Below are 20,830 nucleotides of genomic sequence, written 5' to 3' on the forward strand. Positions count from 1 at the left end.
ATATTTGGTATATTTGTCCACAGAATATTTGTCATTTTATTGATTTATTATTAATAATTTAATTAAAATATATATACATCTCATAATTTTGATGAATAGCTGGGAGTTAGGAGTAATATATCTGAAAATTCTTACATGTAATATTTCTCTAACATTTGCTTAGATTTGATCCAATTATTCATCTGATACCTGATATATATATTTTTTTAACATTTTGTCACGTTGTTACTTTGGCTATTCTATATATTGGCGTTTTTCATGTAATAAATATTTTCCCCATATTTCTGCATTTTTCCTCAAATCAGTCAAATATTGAGTGATGACCATCTTCATATTGCTCACTCCCATCGTGACATATTTTCATATCTTTTCCTCCCTACTTGTGGGACAGTACATTTGGAATGGATTATTTCTGTGTCCGTTATTTCCCACAATGGGATTTCCACCTTAACAGTTGTATTGCATGTGCGTGCGTGTACTAACTCTGCAGGTACTGGATCTGTTTAGTCGACTCCTCCGTCTGTTGAGAGTTATTCCTCCTCTCCTCCTCCAGTAGAGCTATAGACACGCATGCATCATTTTACAATGGGCTCCATTACAGATTATTATGATTATTATAATGGATTATTTTGATTTTTTTGTTCACCTTGAAGCTCCAGACATTTCTGCTTGCCGGTGTTTGCTAATTCCTGGGCCTCCAGAAGCTCCCTGTGGAGGTGGTGGATGACCTGCTCCGTGTCGCCGGGCTCCAGACCAGCCCGATGCAACTCGGCTACAAAAAACACAAAAACGAGCCAAATTAAACTTTACGTTCCAAAAGTCAAAATTTGATTGGAAAGATTTGAGTTCTCTCTAGTGAACTGCTACTAATATTGGGGGCATGGTATATAATTACTAGCAGTAGTAGTGGTGTACTAATACTCATAGTGGTGGACTTGTACTACAACAACTACTACTTTAAGGTAGGGGGTTGATTAACTCTGAATTACAGTCCTTTTTTTCATGAGAAGACAAAACAGTGCACGTTGCCATGGTTACCTTTGAGCAGAGCTACTCGGTTGAGCGGCTCGTTGAGCTCCTGGTCATCCATGTTGCCGTCTGAAACGAGGTGTTATTTATACAGTACAATTCAATTGCTTAATTCAAACTCGTGGCTCATAAAAGATGCACAAGTCAAATAAAAGAACTACACAGCAATTTATGATGTTGTCGAATAGCACGGCCATGGATTAAGGTCGTTTGGCTGACCTGACGTATCATCACTGCTGCGGTCTTTGCTGGGACTCAGCGTATCCGACATGTCCGACTCTTTGGCATCCATCTGGTTTCCTACCGAGCACAAACGCAGGCACAGCAAAGAGCGACGTTACGAAACTGTGTGAAATGTTTTACGAGCGCACGTGAACATATGCTGTAGTCGTCCAATTATGTAAGAGCAGCAATGTTTACTTTTGAGTCGATCTGGGCTGGTCAGGATGTCGTCGTCTCCCGCCGTCTGGTTGTTCTGTAGGTGGGCATCTAAAAAATAAAAATAAAAAAAAATAAAAAATAAAAAATAAAAAAATAAAAAAAGGACGTCGTGTCGCATCACTTGTGCAGCTCATAAATAACGTCCTTTCTCTGAAAAATATTTCTCACCGTCAAAGTTGGCCAGTTTGTGGATGGACGAACTGACGGCTTCCTTCAGCTGCTTCACTGCTGCAGATACAACAAAGAAAGAAAGGAACATCAACCAGTTCTTGTTGCCATTTACGCAAGCGGCAGGATTCAAGAAAGCAATGTAAAAGCAAAGGCAATGGCAACATTTTAAAGAAAGAAAGAAAAAAAAAACCCTGTATTGACTTCAATAGGTGAGCCAATAAATGAACGATTTCATACTTTTCCCAAAAGCCTTTTCGAGCACACAAGAGATGAAACTAGTTTAAAACTGCTTTTTTTTTGGGGGGGGGTAAAAAAATATACATCAACTTGATACACATTCAGTCAGGTTTTTCTTTTTCTTTTTAAATGTGCATCTACAAAAATTCTATATATACCAGTGTATGAAATTATACAATACATAAAATTAAAAAGCACAATTTATTTATTTAAAAAAAAAAAGAAAGAATAGTTTTTGCATTTCTTTTTGGATAAATGGATGTAACTTTTTTTCTTCAGCATTTTGTCGAACTTGTATCTGGGAATGTGAGGAACGAAATTTTGATTGTTTTTATGTCCAGAACATGTGAAGGAATTGACAATAAGGTTGACTTTAACTTTACTTTGACACTTTAAGTAGGTAAATATTCAGTCTTGGTAATTTGCTATCATGTCATTGAACAAACAACCCCCCCCCCAAAAAAAAAACAATACAAAACAAAAACAAAAAACATGGCAGTTAAAATGTTAAGTTTTTTTCTGGTGATAAAAACAAACAATTTTCATCGGATAAGCCCAGAAAAAAAACCCCAGCTAAGATTTCCAAGCATCTCGCAGATAAGCACGTGAAGGTAATTTCCACACACTAAATTCATCGTGGACATGCTGCTATGTCGCAGGCTTCTGCTGATAAAAAAGGATCCGAGTGGAGGAGTCCGGATGCAAGGAAAGGATGGAAAAAAAAAAGATGATGATGATGGGGGGAACTCAAAAGAGAAAGAATGATGATGGCGAAGAAGAGCACATGAAGACGACAAACGGCGTGAAGGTGTATTTTGTACTCACGCGGACACTCGATCAACTGTTGCATTCGAGTGGTGTCTCCCCCGCTGTTGTTAACGTGACAGTTGTCTGACAGAAACACAGATACTGGAGTTACTTCGGCCACCTGTGCAAGTGCTTATATTCTCTCAAGACGAAAAAAAAAAAAAGCTTGTGCCACACAGAGCGTGAAGACGACGAGACAGCGGGTGACCACTCGGGAAAAGGCAAACAACGCGAGACGAGCGCCACAGTGAACATCCGAGCGGAAAGACGTGGAGGTTCAAAAATGGCGGATGCAGGAGAACGGACGAAGCACGGACAGAACGACAGCTCAAGTGACAAACCCCAAACATTTGCTAACCAAAACAGCAGCACCTATTGAGGCAATTGAAAAAAAGTCGGGTATCTTTGGACATGGAGTAAACCGGCTGTGATGGGCGGGCCGCTCCACAATGTTGTGCACGTCAATGTTTATGTTCCAGAGTGAAGTCGTTCTGCCCAAGTCAACCAAACTTCCCGCCACTTTGTCAAAGTAGTCTCTCTTCCCCAGAGGATAGACATGTAAACGCTCCACAACGTTGTGCCTACAATATGCTGCATGCTCGCCGCAATCGATGCTGGTTAAGTGTTACTCAATTATACTAATTTACAGGAATCATAATCTGTTACTTCTCGATTATAGTTACTTGGCAAAGGCACTCTTTACTACCAGTAACGTTCACAGATATCTTGGGGGGGGAGAAAAAAGAAGTCTAGAAAGACTATTTTTCTAAAAACAAGTAGGTGAAATCCATTAATTCATTTTTAAAATAAAAATAATTATGTTAAGTCATTTTATTTTTTAAATTAACTAATTCACTCCCAGCTATTTATTTGCTCCCGGCTGTTTTGCAAGGCCCATATAATTTTGTGTTCTATTGCTATAAAAACATGGAACCTACCAAAAGAAACATCAGAGTCTCTTCTTTCTTCTGGAAAAAAAAAAAGGTATATTTGTATCTCTTTTCGTTTTGCAGTAATTAGCATTAGAATACAGGTATAGCTATAAGTTTCATCGATAATCACACTGCTGGTGAAAACACTGACAAAAAGAGCTTGTTGTAACATGGAAATGGCTGATCTGTTATACTCTGCTGCCACACGCTGGCCGTTCTCTGTAATAACTACCATTGCGTTAAGCCACCTCTTCACGTCTGAAGCTGCATCAAAGTTTTTTGTATGTTCTTGCATAAAAAAATCATTTTTGGGAGTGAAGGACAAAATATTAAAAACATATTTACATGTTTTTGGGTTTGAACGAGTTGAGCGTCACTGTTAAAAATACATTTGGCAATAAATAAGGAATGAGGTCATTCATTCGAGCACCTATTCTGAAAAGGGAGCAACGAGTGAGTCTGGACTGCACGTTTATCTCAATGAAACAATCACAATCAAACCGCCGCTACCATCCACGTCTCGTCCGACTGCACCGTCGTCTGTGTCCGTATCATCATCATCATCATCATCCTCCTCCTCCTCTTCCTCTTCCTCTTCCACGCGGCCCCCAGGCGGCTCCGAGTATGGCTCGTCCTCGACGGGCTGCTCCTCCGTGGTGGTGGTGGTGGTGGCCGCCGCCGTTTCAGGTGAGGCTTTGTCTTCATCTGTCACGTGACCACATCACACAAATGCCCGTTTGCAGAGGGATCCTTCAGCGAGTGGCGGCCAAGTGCACAAGTGTGGGTGTGTAGGAGGGTCAGGCACCAAGAGCGTTTCAGTGAGCTCATTCCGACACCAGATGCCAATCAGTGGCCCCTGATCTTTATTTTTTCACCCAAAAAAAAAAAAGCATTTGAAAATCCACCAAGCACCACCATCTTCACAGAGAGAAGCCACACCCACTTCCCAGCAATTCTGGATGACAAATGAGCCAATCGGGCTTATCCCAAGTTGTGCCACCTGAACCGTGACGAGCAGCAGCAAGAAGAAGAAGAAGAAGAAGAAGAACGAGACGACATGAAAGACAAGACTAGCATGCAACCCGGAATGGAAGTCGGCACATGCCGGCGGTCGTCATGCAGGAGGACGTGGAGGTGACCCGAGTGCCCGGAGCAGTGACACATGGACTCACCCAGACTGTTGTTTTCCTTAACACTTTTCTCCTGGAACTGCTCTAAGCGCACTGTGGAAGACAACAGCAAGGAAAAAGTCGCGTTGACTTACTTAACGGAGGTTGTTAGCGTGTTACGGGGGGGAAATTCCTCTTCCTAATATCCCTGCTTATGCCAGGATCATTTATTACAGTATAATACCAAGTTTTTGGGGGAAATTTTTGGTTTGGTTCTGGTTGTACCGAAAATGGCAGCAATGTCAACATTAGGGACGCTGGTTCCGCTATGTGACATCTTGGGGCCAACCAAACAACTACAGTAGAACCTCAACCACGGGGGGTGCTGGCGCCTATCTCAGCTGGCTCTGGGTAGTAGGCGGGGAACACCCTGGACTGGTTGTCAGCCAATCACAGGCCCTAATTATTTATTTATTTATTTATTTTAAACTTGGTTAACTTTTCAACAATTTTTTTAGGGCAAAAATTGTATCACAGTTTTTGTTTATCCTCTGTTTACATACAGCTGGTCCACATGACTCGACTAATCATTTCCTGGTATCGAGTGCATGCACAAAATATTCCATACGAATGTGCGTATGTTACTTCAAATGTATTCAGTTAAATTTAAGCATGGGCTAGAGTGAAGTTTTTGCATGGTTGATATCATACTGATGGCTGAACAATTATTATTATTATTATTATTATGCAATTCACTGTTGAGCTGCAGTACACACTTTTTACCAATAGAGGTTGCTAACAGACCATCTGTTTAGATGTCAACAAGATGTGAGATTGGTGAGATTTTCCAAAATATCAAATATGTGCCTTGGCACTGCGTCATCAGCAGGTGAATGATTATTCGAATGTCAAGCGTTTTGAGGGCCTTGTAAGGTGGAAAAGCGCGATATAAATGAAGTACCATTTACCATATTAGGCTTGGAAACATTTACCTACATACGAGTTTACTTTTTGAAGTGAACTATTGGCATAAAATTGAAATTGTGCCTGTATATAGTCATAAATATGACACTATTATCCCCAAAAATACGCTGGTAACATTTTGAGGCCGTATGGCTTGGTTTTTGGTACCCTGCAGGGCCGCGAGCCTCTCGTTGGTGAAGTCGTTGTCGGCCTGCAGCGCCTCGATGCGAGCCTGGAGAACCTGCTCCTTCTCCTCCATCTCCTCGATGCGCAGCTCCAGCTCCCGCTTCTCTGACGCCCCCCGCTGGGTCAACTCCTCCTGGCGGCCCTCAGCGGCCTGACGGAGGAGGAAATTCTCTCGTTAGTGGAAAATGATTTCAAGAGCATGATTTTTAGAACAAATGAAAGAATGTTCAAATGAACTGTAAAGTACAGTCAGTTGAGTGAGGCCAGAATAGTGCCGGGCTCCCTATTACGTGTTCCAGCGAAGTAGAAGCAATTTGGACCAACTGGCGAACAAGTGGCCTCACCTTGATTTTGTCAGTGAGCTCTTTGATCTCATTGACGGCTGCGTTGTACTTATTGGCCAGCTCCCTCAGCTCCTCTTGGCCCCGCTCGGACATTTCCTTCAGGTGCGTGCACTCGTCCTCCGTGTTGCTGAGCGAGCGCTGCGGGCCGGGACACATGCACAAAAACGGCTCCAACCACCGAACAACCGATCTGTTTGCGTTTGTGGGCCGGATGGCGGGTCGCACCTCCACCTCTGACAGCTTCCTGACCACCTCGATCTTTTCCTGCAGTACCCGCCGGAGAGACTCCTTGGCCGTGGTCTCGTAGTTGTGTTTGTCCTCCTGCAGCGCCAGCAGCTCCTTACGAATGCCGTCCTCCGTCTGGGACTGACAGACGGTGACAAAAATGCACTTTCTCAACTCAACTTTATTCATAAAGCACTTTAAAACAAGCATTGCTGCATACAAAATGCTGCGCATGAAAGAGAAATTGGTCACGCAGTAAGAAAAAAGAATGAGAATTAGAGTGAATGAGAAAAAGTGAGTTCTTCTCCGGGTACTCCAGTCTCCGCCCACATTCCAAAGACATGCATGGCAGGTTGATTGGGTGCTCCGAATTGTCCTTAGGTGTGCTTGTGAGTGGATGGCTGTTCGTCTCTGTGTGCCCTACGATTGTCTGGCAATCAGTTCAGGGTGTACCCCGCCTACTTCCCAAAGTCAGCTGGGATAGGCTGCAGCACCCCCGCAACCCTTGTGAGGAGCAAGTGGTTAGGAAAATGGATGGATGGCTGGATGGATGGTTGAATGAGAAAAAGTGAGTGAGCGAATGAGAAAGCAAGTGAGAGTGAATGAGTAAGTCAGTGACAGTTTATGGTCTCAAGAAAGTTAGTGTGAGAGTATGTGTGAATGAGAGGGAGAGAAGGAGAGAGAGAGAGAGGCAGAGAGGGAGAGAGAGAGAGCGACAGAGAGAAGGGAGACAGGGGGAGAGAGAGAGAGCGCAGAGAGAGAGCGAGTGAGAGAACAAGTGAGAGAGAGGGAGCGATAGCAAGAGCAAGAGGCAGAGAGTGTGAGAGAGTGAGAGAGAGCGAGTGAGAGAGAGAGTCAGAGAGAGAGAGAGGGAGAGAGCGAGCGAGTGACAGAGAGAGGCAGAGGGTGAGAGAGAGAGAGAGAGAGAGCGAGATAGAGAGAGAGAGAGCGAGATAGAGAGAGAGAGAGCGAGATAGAGAGAGAGCGAGAGCGAGATAGAGAGAGAGCGAGAGCGAGTGAGAGAGAGAGAGAGATTGAGAGAGAGAGAGATAGAGAGAGAGAGGCAGAGGGAGAGAGAGAGGGAGAGAGAGAGAGAGAGAGCGAGTGACAGAGAGAGGCAGAGGGAGAGAGAGAGGGAGAGAGAAAGAGAGAACAAGTGAGAGAGAGTGAGAGATAGCAAGAGCAAGAGGCAGAGAGTGTGAGAGAGTGAGAGAGAGCGAGTGAGAGAGAGAGTCAGAGAGAGAGAGAGGGAGAGAGCGAGCGAGTGACAGAGAGAGGCAGCGGGAGAGAGAGAGGGAGAGAGAAAGAGAGAACAAGTGAGAGAGTGAGAGATAGCAAGAGCAAGAGGCAGAGTGTGAGAGAGAGAGAGAGAGAGAGCGAGATAGAGAGAGAGAGAGCGAGATAGAGAGAGAGAGAGCGAGATAGAGAGAGAGAGAGCGAGATAGAGAGAGAGCGAGAGCGAGAGCGAGAGCGAGAGCGAGAGAGAGAGAGAGCGAGAGAGAGCGAGAGAGAGAGAGAGCGAGAGAGAGAGAGTGAGAGAGAGCGAGCGAGAGAGAGCGAGAGAGAGCGAGAGAGAGAGAGAGAGAGAGAGAGAGAGAGTGAGAGAGAGAGAGAGAGAGAGAGAGAGAGAGCGAGAGAGAGAGAGAGCGAGCGAGCGAGAATCACCTTTGAATAGGCCTGCAACTGACTGCCCATCACCTCCAGTCTGGACAGCAGACGGTCTTCATCAATCAGAGCCTGATGAAGGAATAGTGTTTGGATCAATCAATCATCCGTCCATCCACCCTTCCAACTACTCATCCATCCTTCCATCCATCCATCCATCCATCCAAAGAGCTGTTTCCGACCTGCCAGCTGCTCTCCGAGGCCTCCTGAGTGGTGGTGAGGAGACGCTGCAGGGTGGCGAGCTTCTGCTCCAGCATCTGCTCTCGGTGTAAGGCCTCCTATAGCACAGGCAGAAGCGGAGCAGCACAGAGACAAATCAGAAAAGGCTCGGAACGACCGTATTGCCTCTTTAAAGCGTCAAACTGAAGATGAGGATTGTTATGTTGGCCTAACTTGACTATCAACTACGATTATTGATTTTTTTGAGGGGGTTTTGTTTATGAATGTAAGAGATGAAGCAGCTCATTGATCAGATGTATTATTTTATTGTTATTCTTCGTTTCGGTATTATAACAATAGGTGTCGCTGTGTTACCTGAAGATACTGGGAGAGCTGGAACAGTTCCTGAGAATACATACTGGGAGTGTTGGCTGCAACCTGGAAAACAAACACAAACATACACATCTTGGTGACACACTGCTTTTGAGAGACAAATGAAAAGCTCAAAACATGAAAATGAACACATGAACTATGCATCCATCCATTGATCCATCCATCCATCCATCCATTTTCTTAGCTGTAGTGTAGCATGTGTTGCGTTTTAAAAATTTTACATGACAATGAATGACGTGACTTTTTTTTTGGGGGGGGGTGCACCTGTAAAAATGATAAGTCTTCAGGCAATTTGAGATTCCCAATTTGGCAATTAATTCATTCTAGGCTCTTCGCATCACTTGATCCTCAAGTCCTACTTAATACCTTAATAAAGAACATTTGTTTATAAAAGTAAAAAAAAAAAAATACATATCCATCCTCATGATAATTTTGATAACTTGTTTAAATGATGGCTTTCCATCGTGTGAATCCAGTAACAAAAGCAGTCAACTTTAATTGGACCTGGGTGTGCAACCCTATTGAGAGCCTAACGTCACTTAATTATATTGGAGAAGTGGTTCAAATGTAGTCACGCACGCTCGCTCGACATTCCTCAGACAGGTTACGCTGGGTCCCGGTTCTGACAGTTGCAAGACACAGAACAGAACACCCCAAACGGGACAAAAACTCTTCTCGCTAAACTTTTCACAGCCCGGCTAAGGGGACCTGCTCTGCGCACAGTCTCACTCAACCCACTCATGGAAAAATATGTGGCAGGAGAGACTGGCAGCAATCCACACATTCCTCACATCAGCTGACCACTCCAACTCGCGGTGGGCGAGTGCGAGAGAAATCACGGCCAAGTGTTGTGTCGGGACGACAAACACGTTGACCGTCCTTACCTTGTCTACAGGCAGCGGCAGCGGAGCCTGGATGACACTGCAAAGACAGAGGAGGGCAGAAGGAATGAACAGAATGAAGGGAAATGTCACAAATAAAAAGTCAGAGCAACATTGGGAAGGCGGCACACATATTTGTGTTTCGGCTGCTCAGTATAATATAACTACATTGATAAGGTTGTCTAAAAGTATTCCTTTTAGAACTAAAAAATTATATTACAAAAAAAAGTTGCAGAAAAATCTCTGGCTTGAATCTTCCCAGTGATCTTTTTTTTTTTTTTTTTTTTCCACCCAGCACACTCAAGCACCACTCTGTGGGGAAATAAGTTTACGCGATAAAGCGAAATAGAATGTCCAAAGTTTGTGATCATTTCACACTTCAAAACAGGGCTGCAAAATTTATCAAATTTAAATCATGATCACTAATTAGGCTCAACTGGATACTCAGCAGTAGGGGTGTAAAAAAAAAAAAAATCGATTCGGCGATATATCGCGATACTACATCGCGCGATTCTCGAATTGATTCAATAATCGGCAAAATCTATTTTTTTTTTATTTTATATATTTTTTTTTTAGGATTCACACCTTAAGCATGGAAGAATGTTATATGAACGGAACATTAAGCCTTAATATTTTATTTCAATGCTGTTCAAACATGAAACAAATTACAACCTTTATTTCAGATAAATAAATAATACATTTTCATATAAATCTTACACTCTACAAGCTTACTGATTAGTATTTTCTAAATTTGAATGAAAAAAAATCCCAACAATCGACTTATAAATTCGTATCGGGATTAATCGGTATCGAATCGAATCGTGACCTGTGAATCGTGATACGAATCGAATCGTCAGGTACTAGGCAATTCGCACCCCTACTCAGCAGGGATATTTACATTTAAAAGTGCTTCATACGCACCAAGCACTTTCATTAACCAGTAAACCGGGGTCAAAGTCGTGATTTAGACTTCATTAAGATGCCTAAATAACAAGTACGAAAATAGCATACAGTAGCTAATTTATTTTCGATTAACTTTTAACCTAAAATGACAATCCATTCATTTTTAGTGTAATTGATGCAATAAAAACATCTACATGTATTTTTTGTTGAAAACCAGTGCAGGAAGAATACAGATATTTTCCCCTCACATAATGAATGACTACGATTAAAAATCGCGATTAAAATGTCGATCAAAAATAATCACGATTGTCATTTTGGCCATAACGTGTCTGTTTACCATATCATAACAGCACATTAACTCATTTGCTCCCAAAGACGTATAAATACGTTCTATTTGAAATATTACCAGCGTACCAAAGACATATTTATACATTTTTTGTTGTTGTTTTTATACTAGAGCATACAGAAGGCTTCGATGGAGCCCCTGAACTGAAGATAACAGTTGGCAAGCAATGGTAGTTATTACAAAAACGGCCAGCAGATGGCAGCAGAGTATAAGAGATCAACCAGGGACATGTTGCAACAAGCTGTTTTCCCCACAGTTTTAAACAGATTTGTGAATAATGATGGAACTGAGCTATATTCTAATGCTAATTGCTGCAAAACGGAAACGGATAGATAGAAATATACTTTTTTTTTTTTTTTTCCCCTGATGAATCAAATCAAAATCAGTCAAAATCCAGCAAAACAGCAGGAGGCGACGGCGGTTTGCGTCAGTGAAAATGTCTGGGAGTGAATGCGTTAATGATGGCCAACACAAGGTATCGATGTTCGCTAATCTAATGCGGCCTATCAGTGCAAGTTAGGACACAGTGTAATGCCCCTCACGGGTGGTCAAGGATAGACGCAGCCGCCTGTGCAATTTCAGTCAACTTGACTGAGCAAACGGCGGGCACGGGATGACATTGCGAAGGTGACGAGGAGGCAGAGTTCTGTGTGTGAGGGGGGAAAAAAAAAAAAAAAGGTTGACTCTGCACAACACACGAGGCGTCTGTTAATGTGTAACCCGCTGCTAACAGCTTCAGAAACAACTATGAGGAAATAGAGCAGTCTGTTTTCTGGCTCATCGACATCAAACCTTGATATTTTAATTGAAAAACCAGCAGCGGTTGGATATGGCAACGGCGTTAGCTCAGCTGATTCGACACCAAAAATCAGTGCTACAACTGTCGTGTTTGCTGTACCGTATTGTGGAACAAATACGGCAATTCAACCGAGTTTGAACCTGAGCAAAACGTCACAAAATGGAAGTCAAATAAAAGTCCTTAGAGTGCCACTGGGAGATTTACCTGTGTTTGCGAAGCGACGCGGGGCAGAGTTCAAACGTCGCGCTCTCTATCTGCGCCTGACCGACTTTCGCTGAGATTTCTTACGGCCGATTCCTCACGTAAACAAACTTTCTCGCTTAACACGCTCCGAAGCGCCTTCGCCAGCTGTAAAATAAACTGACGGTCTTCCTTATACTTGTGCTAGTTCCACCCTTCCAGACAAGCAGTGCAAGGAAACAAGCGCACCTCATGACTACAGCCAACTTAAGCAGGGGGGGGGGAGAAAGAAAAAGTAGAGCGAATAACTCATCTCATCAGGTGATAAAGGAGGCGGGGTGCCTCCAATGGACTCTACTAGGTCTCGTGAATAAATATATCCATCCATCCATTTATGCTGGAGCCTATCCCAGATGGCTTCGGGCAGTAGGTGGGGTACACCCTGAACTGGTTGCCAGCCAATCGCAGGAATGAATAAATAAATAAATAAATACATAAATAAATACATACATAAAATCACCACTAAAACTATGGAGGACCAAAACCGCCAAAATTGAAAATAAATAAATGGCTAAAAGTGAAAATAAAAAAATATATATATATATAATTCGAAAATTATATAAAAAAAATATATATATAAATGGAAATAAAATGCCCAACTGTTTTGTTGACTTCTCACTGAAAGAGAAATAATTTGAGAATTATGAAAGGAGAGGGATGAAATTTAAATATATAAAATTTGTATTTAATTTTTTAAATTATATTTTTATTTCGTTCAGTTTTTATTTTCACTTTTAGTTATTTATTTATTTAGTCATTTATTTATTTGTAATTTGAGGCAGTTTTGGGCCGTACCGCCAAGTGGAAATGTTATTCAAATGAGAGGGCGGTCCTAAGCGTGTCTCGGGCTGGACTCCACCGTCGCAAACTGCCTGTCATTGGTCGAGTGAGCAGCTCGGCGAACGAGGAAGTCTCGCAATGGAGAGCGCCAGCAATGGACGACGATCGCCCCGCCCTAAAGTAAGCTTGAAGTGCGATAAAATAAACGCGTCTTTGAACGAAGCGAATCAAGCGACTCGTGTCAGCGCTTCATGCGTCCGTTGTTGTACTCACTCGCTTCGTCGGCGTGCCTCCATCCCGTCGGGCAGGAAGAGTTTGATTGTTGACACGATGCAGCCATGTGTGACTGGAGACAACAGCAAGACACATTTTAAAAAAATTACACACAGAAAAACAAAACATCATGACCATTTATCATATCCGTTTGGCAGATAACAGCTCATGTTAACCGTCTACAGCTTCCGTGTATTGTTGTGGATTCCCAAGCACAGTTCCATGGGACATTAGTGTACTGTGTGTGGAGCAGGAAATTATCCAATTTCACATAATTGCTCCGAGAATGAATATTTTCATCAATATTCACATTCCTGGTGAAAACACTGGCAAAAAGAGCCTGTTGCAACATGCCCCTGGCTGATCTCTTGTACTCTTCTGGCATCTGCTGGTCGTTTTTTTTTGTTGTTGTAATAACTAGCACTGCTTTAAGCAACCTCTTAATGTCAGAGGCTGTATAAAAAAAACATGCATAAAAAAACTCCCATAAAAAAAAACATAAAACACTTGTAAATACATTTTTGGGAGTGAAGGACAAAGTATTACAAAACGTGTTTACACGTTTTTGGGTTTGAATGAGTTAATACATATTTCTTGCGTTTGTGAGCGGAGACAACTCCATGTAGCGATGATTTTAGCAGCCATGTAGAATGAGGTCAAAATACAGGATGAATTTTCACTGCAACTCTAATTTGAAAGGTTTGGTAGTGGAGCTGAAAATCTGACCCAAATGTCCATATTGTGTGCGTGTGTGCGTGTGTGCGAGCTTTGAGGTGAGCCCCAAGGTGCCCTGAAGGGCAATCCCAAGTCTGACTGATGATTCAAATGTTGCCCGTTTGCATCAGCACAAAAAGGTCAAGTTATTAGCTCTGCCTCAACAGAGCAAACGTTGGCTCTTACTTTCAGTTCAACATGGCCATTATACACTTTGATTTTTTTTTTGCAGCCAAACATGAGCATACCTTTGCGTGTGTTCTCCGTAACGTCCACGCCAAACTGGATGATGTCTCCCGAGAGCACCTCGCAGGGCGGACTCTCCTCCGAGCCCCGACTCAACCGCTGGCTGTTAATGAAGGTGCCATTGCTGCTTTTCGTGTCTTGCAGGTAGAACTGACACACAAAATAACAACAATGTACAATTAGACAGGCGCCCCGCGTACAAAATTGCGATGGTAATAATGTGTGGACAATTTTAGGCCTGCGCAATATTGGAAAAACATGCGATAGCCGATATAGTTGCAGAATATAGCGATATATTATTACGATATTTAACATGTACCTAAAGAAGAGACATTTTTATTATCTAATGAAAGAAATTTTTTTCAGGCAACAAAAAAACAAATCAAACTCGATGTATTCTTAGTTACTTACCTCTCGATAATGTTCAACTATTGGATGGGAGTGCACATTTGTATTATTAGGGTTGGAACAACTATGTAACTAGGGGCGTGGAAAGCAAATAAAAAGAGAGGATGAGGAGGGGATTTTTTTTTTTCCCCAGAGAGTTCAGTAGTGAATTGTATCAGTGAGTTCCTCTCCTCAGTGTTGATTGTGTTTAAAAAGTAAACCCCTTCGGATGTTTGAAAGCAAGACAGAAGAAAAGAAAAAAAAACATCTGTTAAAAAAAAGAAAAAAAAGTCAGGTTGATTTCCATTTGTGCAGTTCTCGCATCATCTGGTGGATAGTTTTTTTTTAGTGCAGTTTAATTTTCACACGGCATATTTTGACCCTTCTATGTTTCAGATCTACGCAAACGGTCAGATAAAGGGGCACGTAACATGCTTGTGAACCGAGTCAATATGTTGAGGAACTCAACGTGTGCTTGCATTAGCAAGTAAGTGGCTCAATATTAAGTCTTATTCGAGATTGTAGGCTGTTTATAAGCATTGGTGTCATGTACAAAAGCACAATATTGTCTTTTATTTTTATTTTATTTTTTTTAGTATGAGCTCATTTGTTTTTACAATGTTGTGACCTTTATTCCCCTGTCACCAACCTCCCCGCAATATTGTAATAATTACCGTATCATGACCTTCCTATTGTGATAATATCCTATCATGAAGTTTGGATATTGTTACATTCCCTATTAACTCATTCACTGGCAGCCATTTTCACTGAAGCAACCCCCTTCGCTCCCGGCTGTTTGACTGGATTTTGAATGATTTTGGAAGGCCCACAGAATATTGTGTTCTATTGCCATAAAAACATGGAACCTACCAAAAGAAAGATTAAAGTCTCTTCTTTCATTAGGAAAAAAAAAAAGTATATTTGTATCTGTTTCCATTTTGCAGCAATTAGCATTAAGATATAGCTAAGTTTCATCATTATTCACAAATCTGCTTCAAACAGTGAGGAAAAGAGCTTTTTGTAACATGGCCCTGGTTGATCTCTTATACTCTGCTGCCACCTGCTGGTCGTTTTTGTAATAACTACCATTGCTTCAAGCATTCTCTTCAGTTCAGAGGCTACATCAAAGCCTTCTGTACTCTAGCATATAAAACCCATAAAAATGTATAAATACGTCTTTGGGACCATGGTAAAATTTAAAATAGAACGTAATAATACGTTTTTGGGAGCAAATGAGTTAACTAGTACTGTTTTATTGTCTGCTTACACATGTGGCCGCTCCGTTTCTCTTTCTTCAGTTGCTTAAAGGGTGGAAAGCGCCACAACCTCGATGCTATTTAGCGTTAGCATAAGCTAGAATGGTTGCTTTAAAAACACAAAGTGGAATTCTCTTTGATGTTTCGTTTGACAGTAAATTTCACCTGGGAGTCGCACAGAAAAATGGATGAATGAAGCGTCTCTACATGTTCTGAACTCCTGCTTCCTTGCCTGTTTTTTTGCATCGAGCAAGTTGCCGTAGCATGGCCGTCGCTCAACTCCACACGGGTGGACACGTTTTTTCGTCCTGAGACCGCAAACTACATGTCAGATGTGAATCAACAAGTTTTTGACGGCATCACTAAACGCTTCTGTGGATCATCTCCGTAGCGTCAGCACGGTGATCATATATCCCCATGCTGTAAACAAACATCGCCCCCGACGCAGGCTTTACACAACGATGGGAACGACGCAGCCGCGGCTCTTTCCTCAAACAGGATCGACGGCACACAACGTGAACCAAACACGTCGACGACAACAACTCATTCATTCACTCACTCACTCACTCATTCGTTCATTCACACGTCGGTCAGCGACGGCGCGTGAATGTTCAGCACATACTTACAGAGGCAAGTAAACACATAAGACGACGTGCACGGGCTACTGGACACACACGCACGCAGGCAAACACACAGTAAACGATGTGATGTCAGCGCCTGATAGTGATGGTGGTCCCGGGGCGGGGGGGGTGAAGGGGGCGCTTCATCCGTCAGCTCGTCACTGTGACTGAAAACAAGACGGCGTTGATGTAGCGGAGACGCATCGGACGGAGAGGAGGAAGAGTTTCACTGATCTCACCATTCATCAGACTGCAGTGTGCACACCCGCAGCACATACGCACACACACACACACAAACACACTTACCTCTTGTCCCCATGGTAACCTGGAGACAAGGAAGGCGGGACCTAACTTTAGAGGTTTCCAGCAACCAGCAAAGCCTCACGCACATTATGCGTCAGACAAACTCATACAGATTCATAGAGCTGTACCGAGCACGCGCTAAATTGTTTCGTAAAAAACAAAGAAAATTTTAAGTTAACCTAAAATGTTTTTCAAGTAGGACGGGGGCGTCACAAATGTGCGAAACTACCGTAGGAGAGGGGAGGGTTGAGGAGTTGGTCACAACCCCGACAGACGGACCAACTCGGCAAGTCTATTATTATCGGCAAATTTCTTTATTATCTGCTTTATCTATGACGTCAAATTGTCCGATAATTGCTGATAATTATCAGCCACCCATATTATTGTGCATCCCAAGATTTTCTATCGACTATCCCATCAATTACGCCACTAATGGGATAAATACTGATTTTGCATTATTAAACACCAGTACAAAATATACGTGAGGTGCATCCAGGTATTATTTTTGTCCACTGGGGGTCACCATCTTCACATTGTACACTGTAATTAGGGCTGGGTATCGATTCAAATTTCCAGAATCGATTCGATTCGATTCACAAGGGCCCGATTCGATTCGATTCGATTCACAACGATTTTCGATTCAGTTGAGGAATTGATGCAGCACATATTTTCGACAGTCAAAAGTACCAATGCTCCAAAGAGTAGAAACTTTTTGCTCAAATTTAATGCATTAGTAAAATATGAACATTTACATTAGGAATTGAATCCATTGCCGTTACATTAATCTGTTTTATTTACCACGGCCTTATAAAAACAATAAATTATCATTTGAACCAGAGTACAGGCTGTGTAAATAAAGTAAGGGGGGGGAATCGATATATCGATACATGGTTTTATGTATCGATATTTGGGATATGAAAAGGCGTATCGATACGATATCGATATTTTAAACCCAGCCCCAACTGTAATATCTGAGATTTCAAATGTGTGTGGCTTTAAAAGGCGGGGTGAATAATGAACCCAGCTCGTTTTGGTAACAATGAAGACAATTTTCAGTACGGCTGTAATACTGTGCGGGCTGTTGCTGTGAAAATGAAGTGGACAGCTTCTTATTTCTGCTGTCATGAATGCATCACTTGTCAAACCCGACTGGCATATTTCATCCCCACAGCTGCCAGATTTCTACACCCACCATCGGGACATTTCTCTGGGATACTACAGATACCCTATTTTCCCTCCACCACCATTAACTCATTCACTGCCAATGACAACTATAGACGTCAAAAATCCAAGTAAACAGCCAGTGCAAATTTTGACAAGAAATTTGAATTTAGTTTTAGTTATTCATTGTTTTCATTCATAGTTATTAATCATTGTCATTATGAATAACAACGATGACAACAATTTCAATGCTAAGTGCTACCATCGTGCGTAGAACGGATTCCTGTTACCCTACAACACGGGCGTTGACGTTCTTGTGATCGGTCTTGGTCTTACTGAGAGCACATATTGGGTCTAGGCCTCCAAAAGTCAATTTTAATTGACTAAAATTGCTCTTTATTTTTGTTGACTAAAATTGGATTAAAACTAAAATACAATCAGGTGACTGAGTTATGACTAAGGCTTTAATTACATTTAGTCAGAAGACTATAACTAAAACTAAATTATTATTTTTTCTATATTAAAATTTGAATTTTTAATTTTCTTTTTTTTTTTTCAAAATTAACATTGGCTGTTTGCTTGGATTTTGACGTCTATAGTCGTCATTGGCAGTGAATGAGTTAACGGTTAGAAGGACTTTTTAATGGGGCCTAATGAGGGACAGAATAATACGAAGAGCCTCCTTTAGGACACATAATCACCCCTTTACTTTTTCAGCGTCCAATCAGATCAAAGCTTCTTGTTGTCCACTTCCAACACCGGAAAAAAAACAGCAAGTGGAAAATCTTCAGCCTGTCGTACTGTACTGTACGGCCACACCTGAAGCCTGAAGCAAGTTTGTGACTCATCAACTGGAGGGTGTGTTGGTGATTTAAATACACACCTAAAACACCTTTTGTATGCTGAAAATATCCTGGAACAAAAGAAAAAAAATCATGGTAGCGCACCCTCGACCCATGACAAATTGGTAAACAACAGTTTGGCATCTTATCTAGCGTCAATGATTTTAATCCTCATGTCACCATATATCAACATAAAAGTAAAAACAGCATGACAAACCCTAAAAAAAAAAAAAAAAGTCCATGTACTCAGTACAAGTTAGCACACGCTGGCCTGGTATTTACGTGCCAACAAATGACAAAGCTGATAACGCTCGCCGTTCATTCATTCATTCATTCATTTACATGGTAGTTATCTTCTACATTTTCCCAGCATTCCTCTCTCACGTGACAAAAACATGCAGGCCAGGCCTTCACTCTAAACTGGCTTATGTGGCCGGGAAAGCGGGCAAACCGATTTCAAAATTGAGCAGTGGCTCCACGCCATGTGTTGGAATGCACCAGTCCAGAAGTGACAACAATTCAAAAAAAAAAAAAAAAAGAGAGAAAGCTGAAATATGTAAGAAGCTGGAGAGATATATAGCGGCGGTGCCCGGAATCAGTCCCAATCCAATATGCCTTTATAAAGTGCAAGCTCACTTTATAAAGGCATATTGGCTTTGCTGTGCAAAGGTTAAAAATGTGACTTAAAACGCTGAATGTGCTTCTCAAAGGGGTTTACAATGACAAAAGTTTGGACCATGCAACAATTTATTCCTCAATGTGAAATCTTGCTTCGTTAAGAGACCCTGTAAAGTGAATTTGGTAATTTGTTAATGAATATGGGTCCCCCTCTCTCCCACTATATAATAACTTGACCACTTCTGTTCACATCAACAACCAGCGTAATTGCTTTGCAGTTAGCTAGCTAGCTATCACCAATATGTAAAAAATGTATTTGTTACACTGTCCAACGTACAGTACAAGCACATGGAAAAGTTCATGTAGCGCAAAGGATCAACGCTCTGACAGCAATGAAATATTTTACATGTAAGCATACGATGACGTCCTTATGGATAAATATTGCTGGAAGACATCACGAGCGAACGATTACGACCTCGAGGAGGATAAAGCCGGTACGATCCAGTCATCCGGCGCGTAGACGAGCGAGTGACGCTGGTGGTCCGCAATCTGCTTTAATCTGATACAGATCTGACTGAGCGGACCACTGAGTGGCTTACTGGCAGGCTTCACCTTCTGTGTTTGCACCTTGAAAAGCAACCTCTTCATTTGGGCAGTGTTTCCCAACCGTTACTGAGACGTGGCAAATATTTGATAATAAAGCCTCATGGTACAGGAGCCGAAGCGGCAGTAAAACAGGCCAAAATCCAGATCTAAGGAAATGCAATACGAGTTGCGTATCATTTGTGTTTTAACTCATTCACTGCCATTGACGGAAAAAGACATCAAATGATGCTTTTTTTTTTTTTTTTTTTTTTTTGGTCTGACAATGAATGTGTTTAATAAATAACTAAAAAAAAAATCAAAGTGGCCCTTGCAGCTTTCTATTTTTCTGTATGTGGCCCTCAGAGGAAAACGTTTGGACACCCCTGCTGTACATTATATCAACAATTTATAATTGCTTCATTGATTTTTTTTCATTGAGTGTATAAATAAGTCTTAAGTCTAGATTTAAACATTTCTACAAAGGGAACCGTTATAATTCCGGGTACTTCAGTCTGAATAGAGAATGAAGAATCAACCTGATGACTTCTCTTTCAGCTCTCAGTCACCAACAGACCAAAATGTGAGTGCAACTGTAATGCCCAATTCACACGGCGGTGAGTTTTGCGTACGGCTGTCAGGTTTGGCTGTCAAGCGCTCCTACTTTAATATCGGTCGCCGTCACATGAACACAAAGCGAAAATTGCGGCTGACGTTCTATTCAAACTCTCGTGAAGTGCACAGTCATGTGTAAAAAAAAAAAAAAAAAGATTCTTACTGCAAGAGGAAGCTACGGTTATTGAGCAAACACACCGCTACCTAAGTCCTGTGTAGTGACCCCTCCTTTCATCATGGTACGTTCTAGACCCACCGACAACAGATGAAAAGGTGTGCCAGACATTTTTAGTTTTACTTAAGGGTGTTGGAAACGTCCCACGAGATTTAACAATCATGTGTGGTCATGAATGTAAATATATAAGGAATATACAAAATTAAAGGCCAGCTATTTTAGCTCCTTTTAGCTACTAGCATGTCTCAGACATGCCACCGCTGATGTGAAAAACAAATAAATATAATGCTGTAATGCCCTCACATGTGGGAAAGGAGAGCCACAGTTGCCAAAACACTTTTAGTCGTTGATTGAATGGGATAAATATAGCCTTGTTACTCACTAGGAACCGCCCCTTAAAAGGCACACACCCAAATATATGTGTATAT

At 41.8% G+C, this 20,830-nt stretch overlaps 1 protein-coding gene across 11 annotated transcripts in view; it reads right to left on the bottom strand.

The window, feature by feature from the left end:
- Positions 1-20,830, bottom strand: part of slmapa (sarcolemma associated protein a) — a 40,964-nt gene that overhangs the window by 13,011 nt on the left and 7,123 nt on the right. For 5 of the 11 annotated variants that reach the window (XM_077528767.1, XM_077528769.1, XM_077528768.1 and 2 more), the window contains exons 2-20: positions 13,846-13,993; positions 12,884-12,956; positions 9,546-9,582; positions 8,644-8,706; positions 8,292-8,387; positions 8,110-8,181; positions 6,445-6,585; positions 6,220-6,357; positions 5,858-6,026; positions 4,790-4,840; positions 4,128-4,322; positions 3,624-3,653; positions 2,704-2,769; positions 1,639-1,698; positions 1,450-1,518; positions 1,249-1,329; positions 1,039-1,098; positions 647-772; positions 484-558 (exon numbers count right to left, since the gene is read on the bottom strand). In XM_077528767.1, the coding sequence (XP_077384893.1) occupies positions 484-558; positions 647-772; positions 1,039-1,098; positions 1,249-1,329; positions 1,450-1,518; positions 1,639-1,698; positions 2,704-2,769; positions 3,624-3,653; positions 4,128-4,322; positions 4,790-4,840; positions 5,858-6,026; positions 6,220-6,357; positions 6,445-6,585; positions 8,110-8,181; positions 8,292-8,387; positions 8,644-8,706; positions 9,546-9,582; positions 12,884-12,956; positions 13,846-13,993 (1,750 nt within the window). Of the gene's footprint in view, positions 1-483; positions 559-646; positions 773-1,038; positions 1,099-1,248; positions 1,330-1,449; positions 1,519-1,638; positions 1,699-2,703; positions 2,770-3,623; positions 3,654-4,127; positions 4,323-4,789; positions 4,841-5,857; positions 6,027-6,219; positions 6,358-6,444; positions 6,586-8,109; positions 8,182-8,291; positions 8,388-8,643; positions 8,707-9,545; positions 9,583-12,883; positions 12,957-13,845; positions 13,994-16,112; positions 16,273-20,830 lie in introns of those variants that run through there. The other 6 variants (XM_077528770.1, XM_077528774.1, XM_077528776.1 and 3 more) reach the window with 4 other exon arrangements.

The sequence above is a fragment of the Festucalex cinctus genome, chromosome 8, assembly GCF_051991245.1.
Source record: "Festucalex cinctus isolate MCC-2025b chromosome 8, RoL_Fcin_1.0, whole genome shotgun sequence".
Classification (NCBI taxonomy): Eukaryota; Metazoa; Chordata; class Actinopteri; order Syngnathiformes; family Syngnathidae; genus Festucalex; species Festucalex cinctus.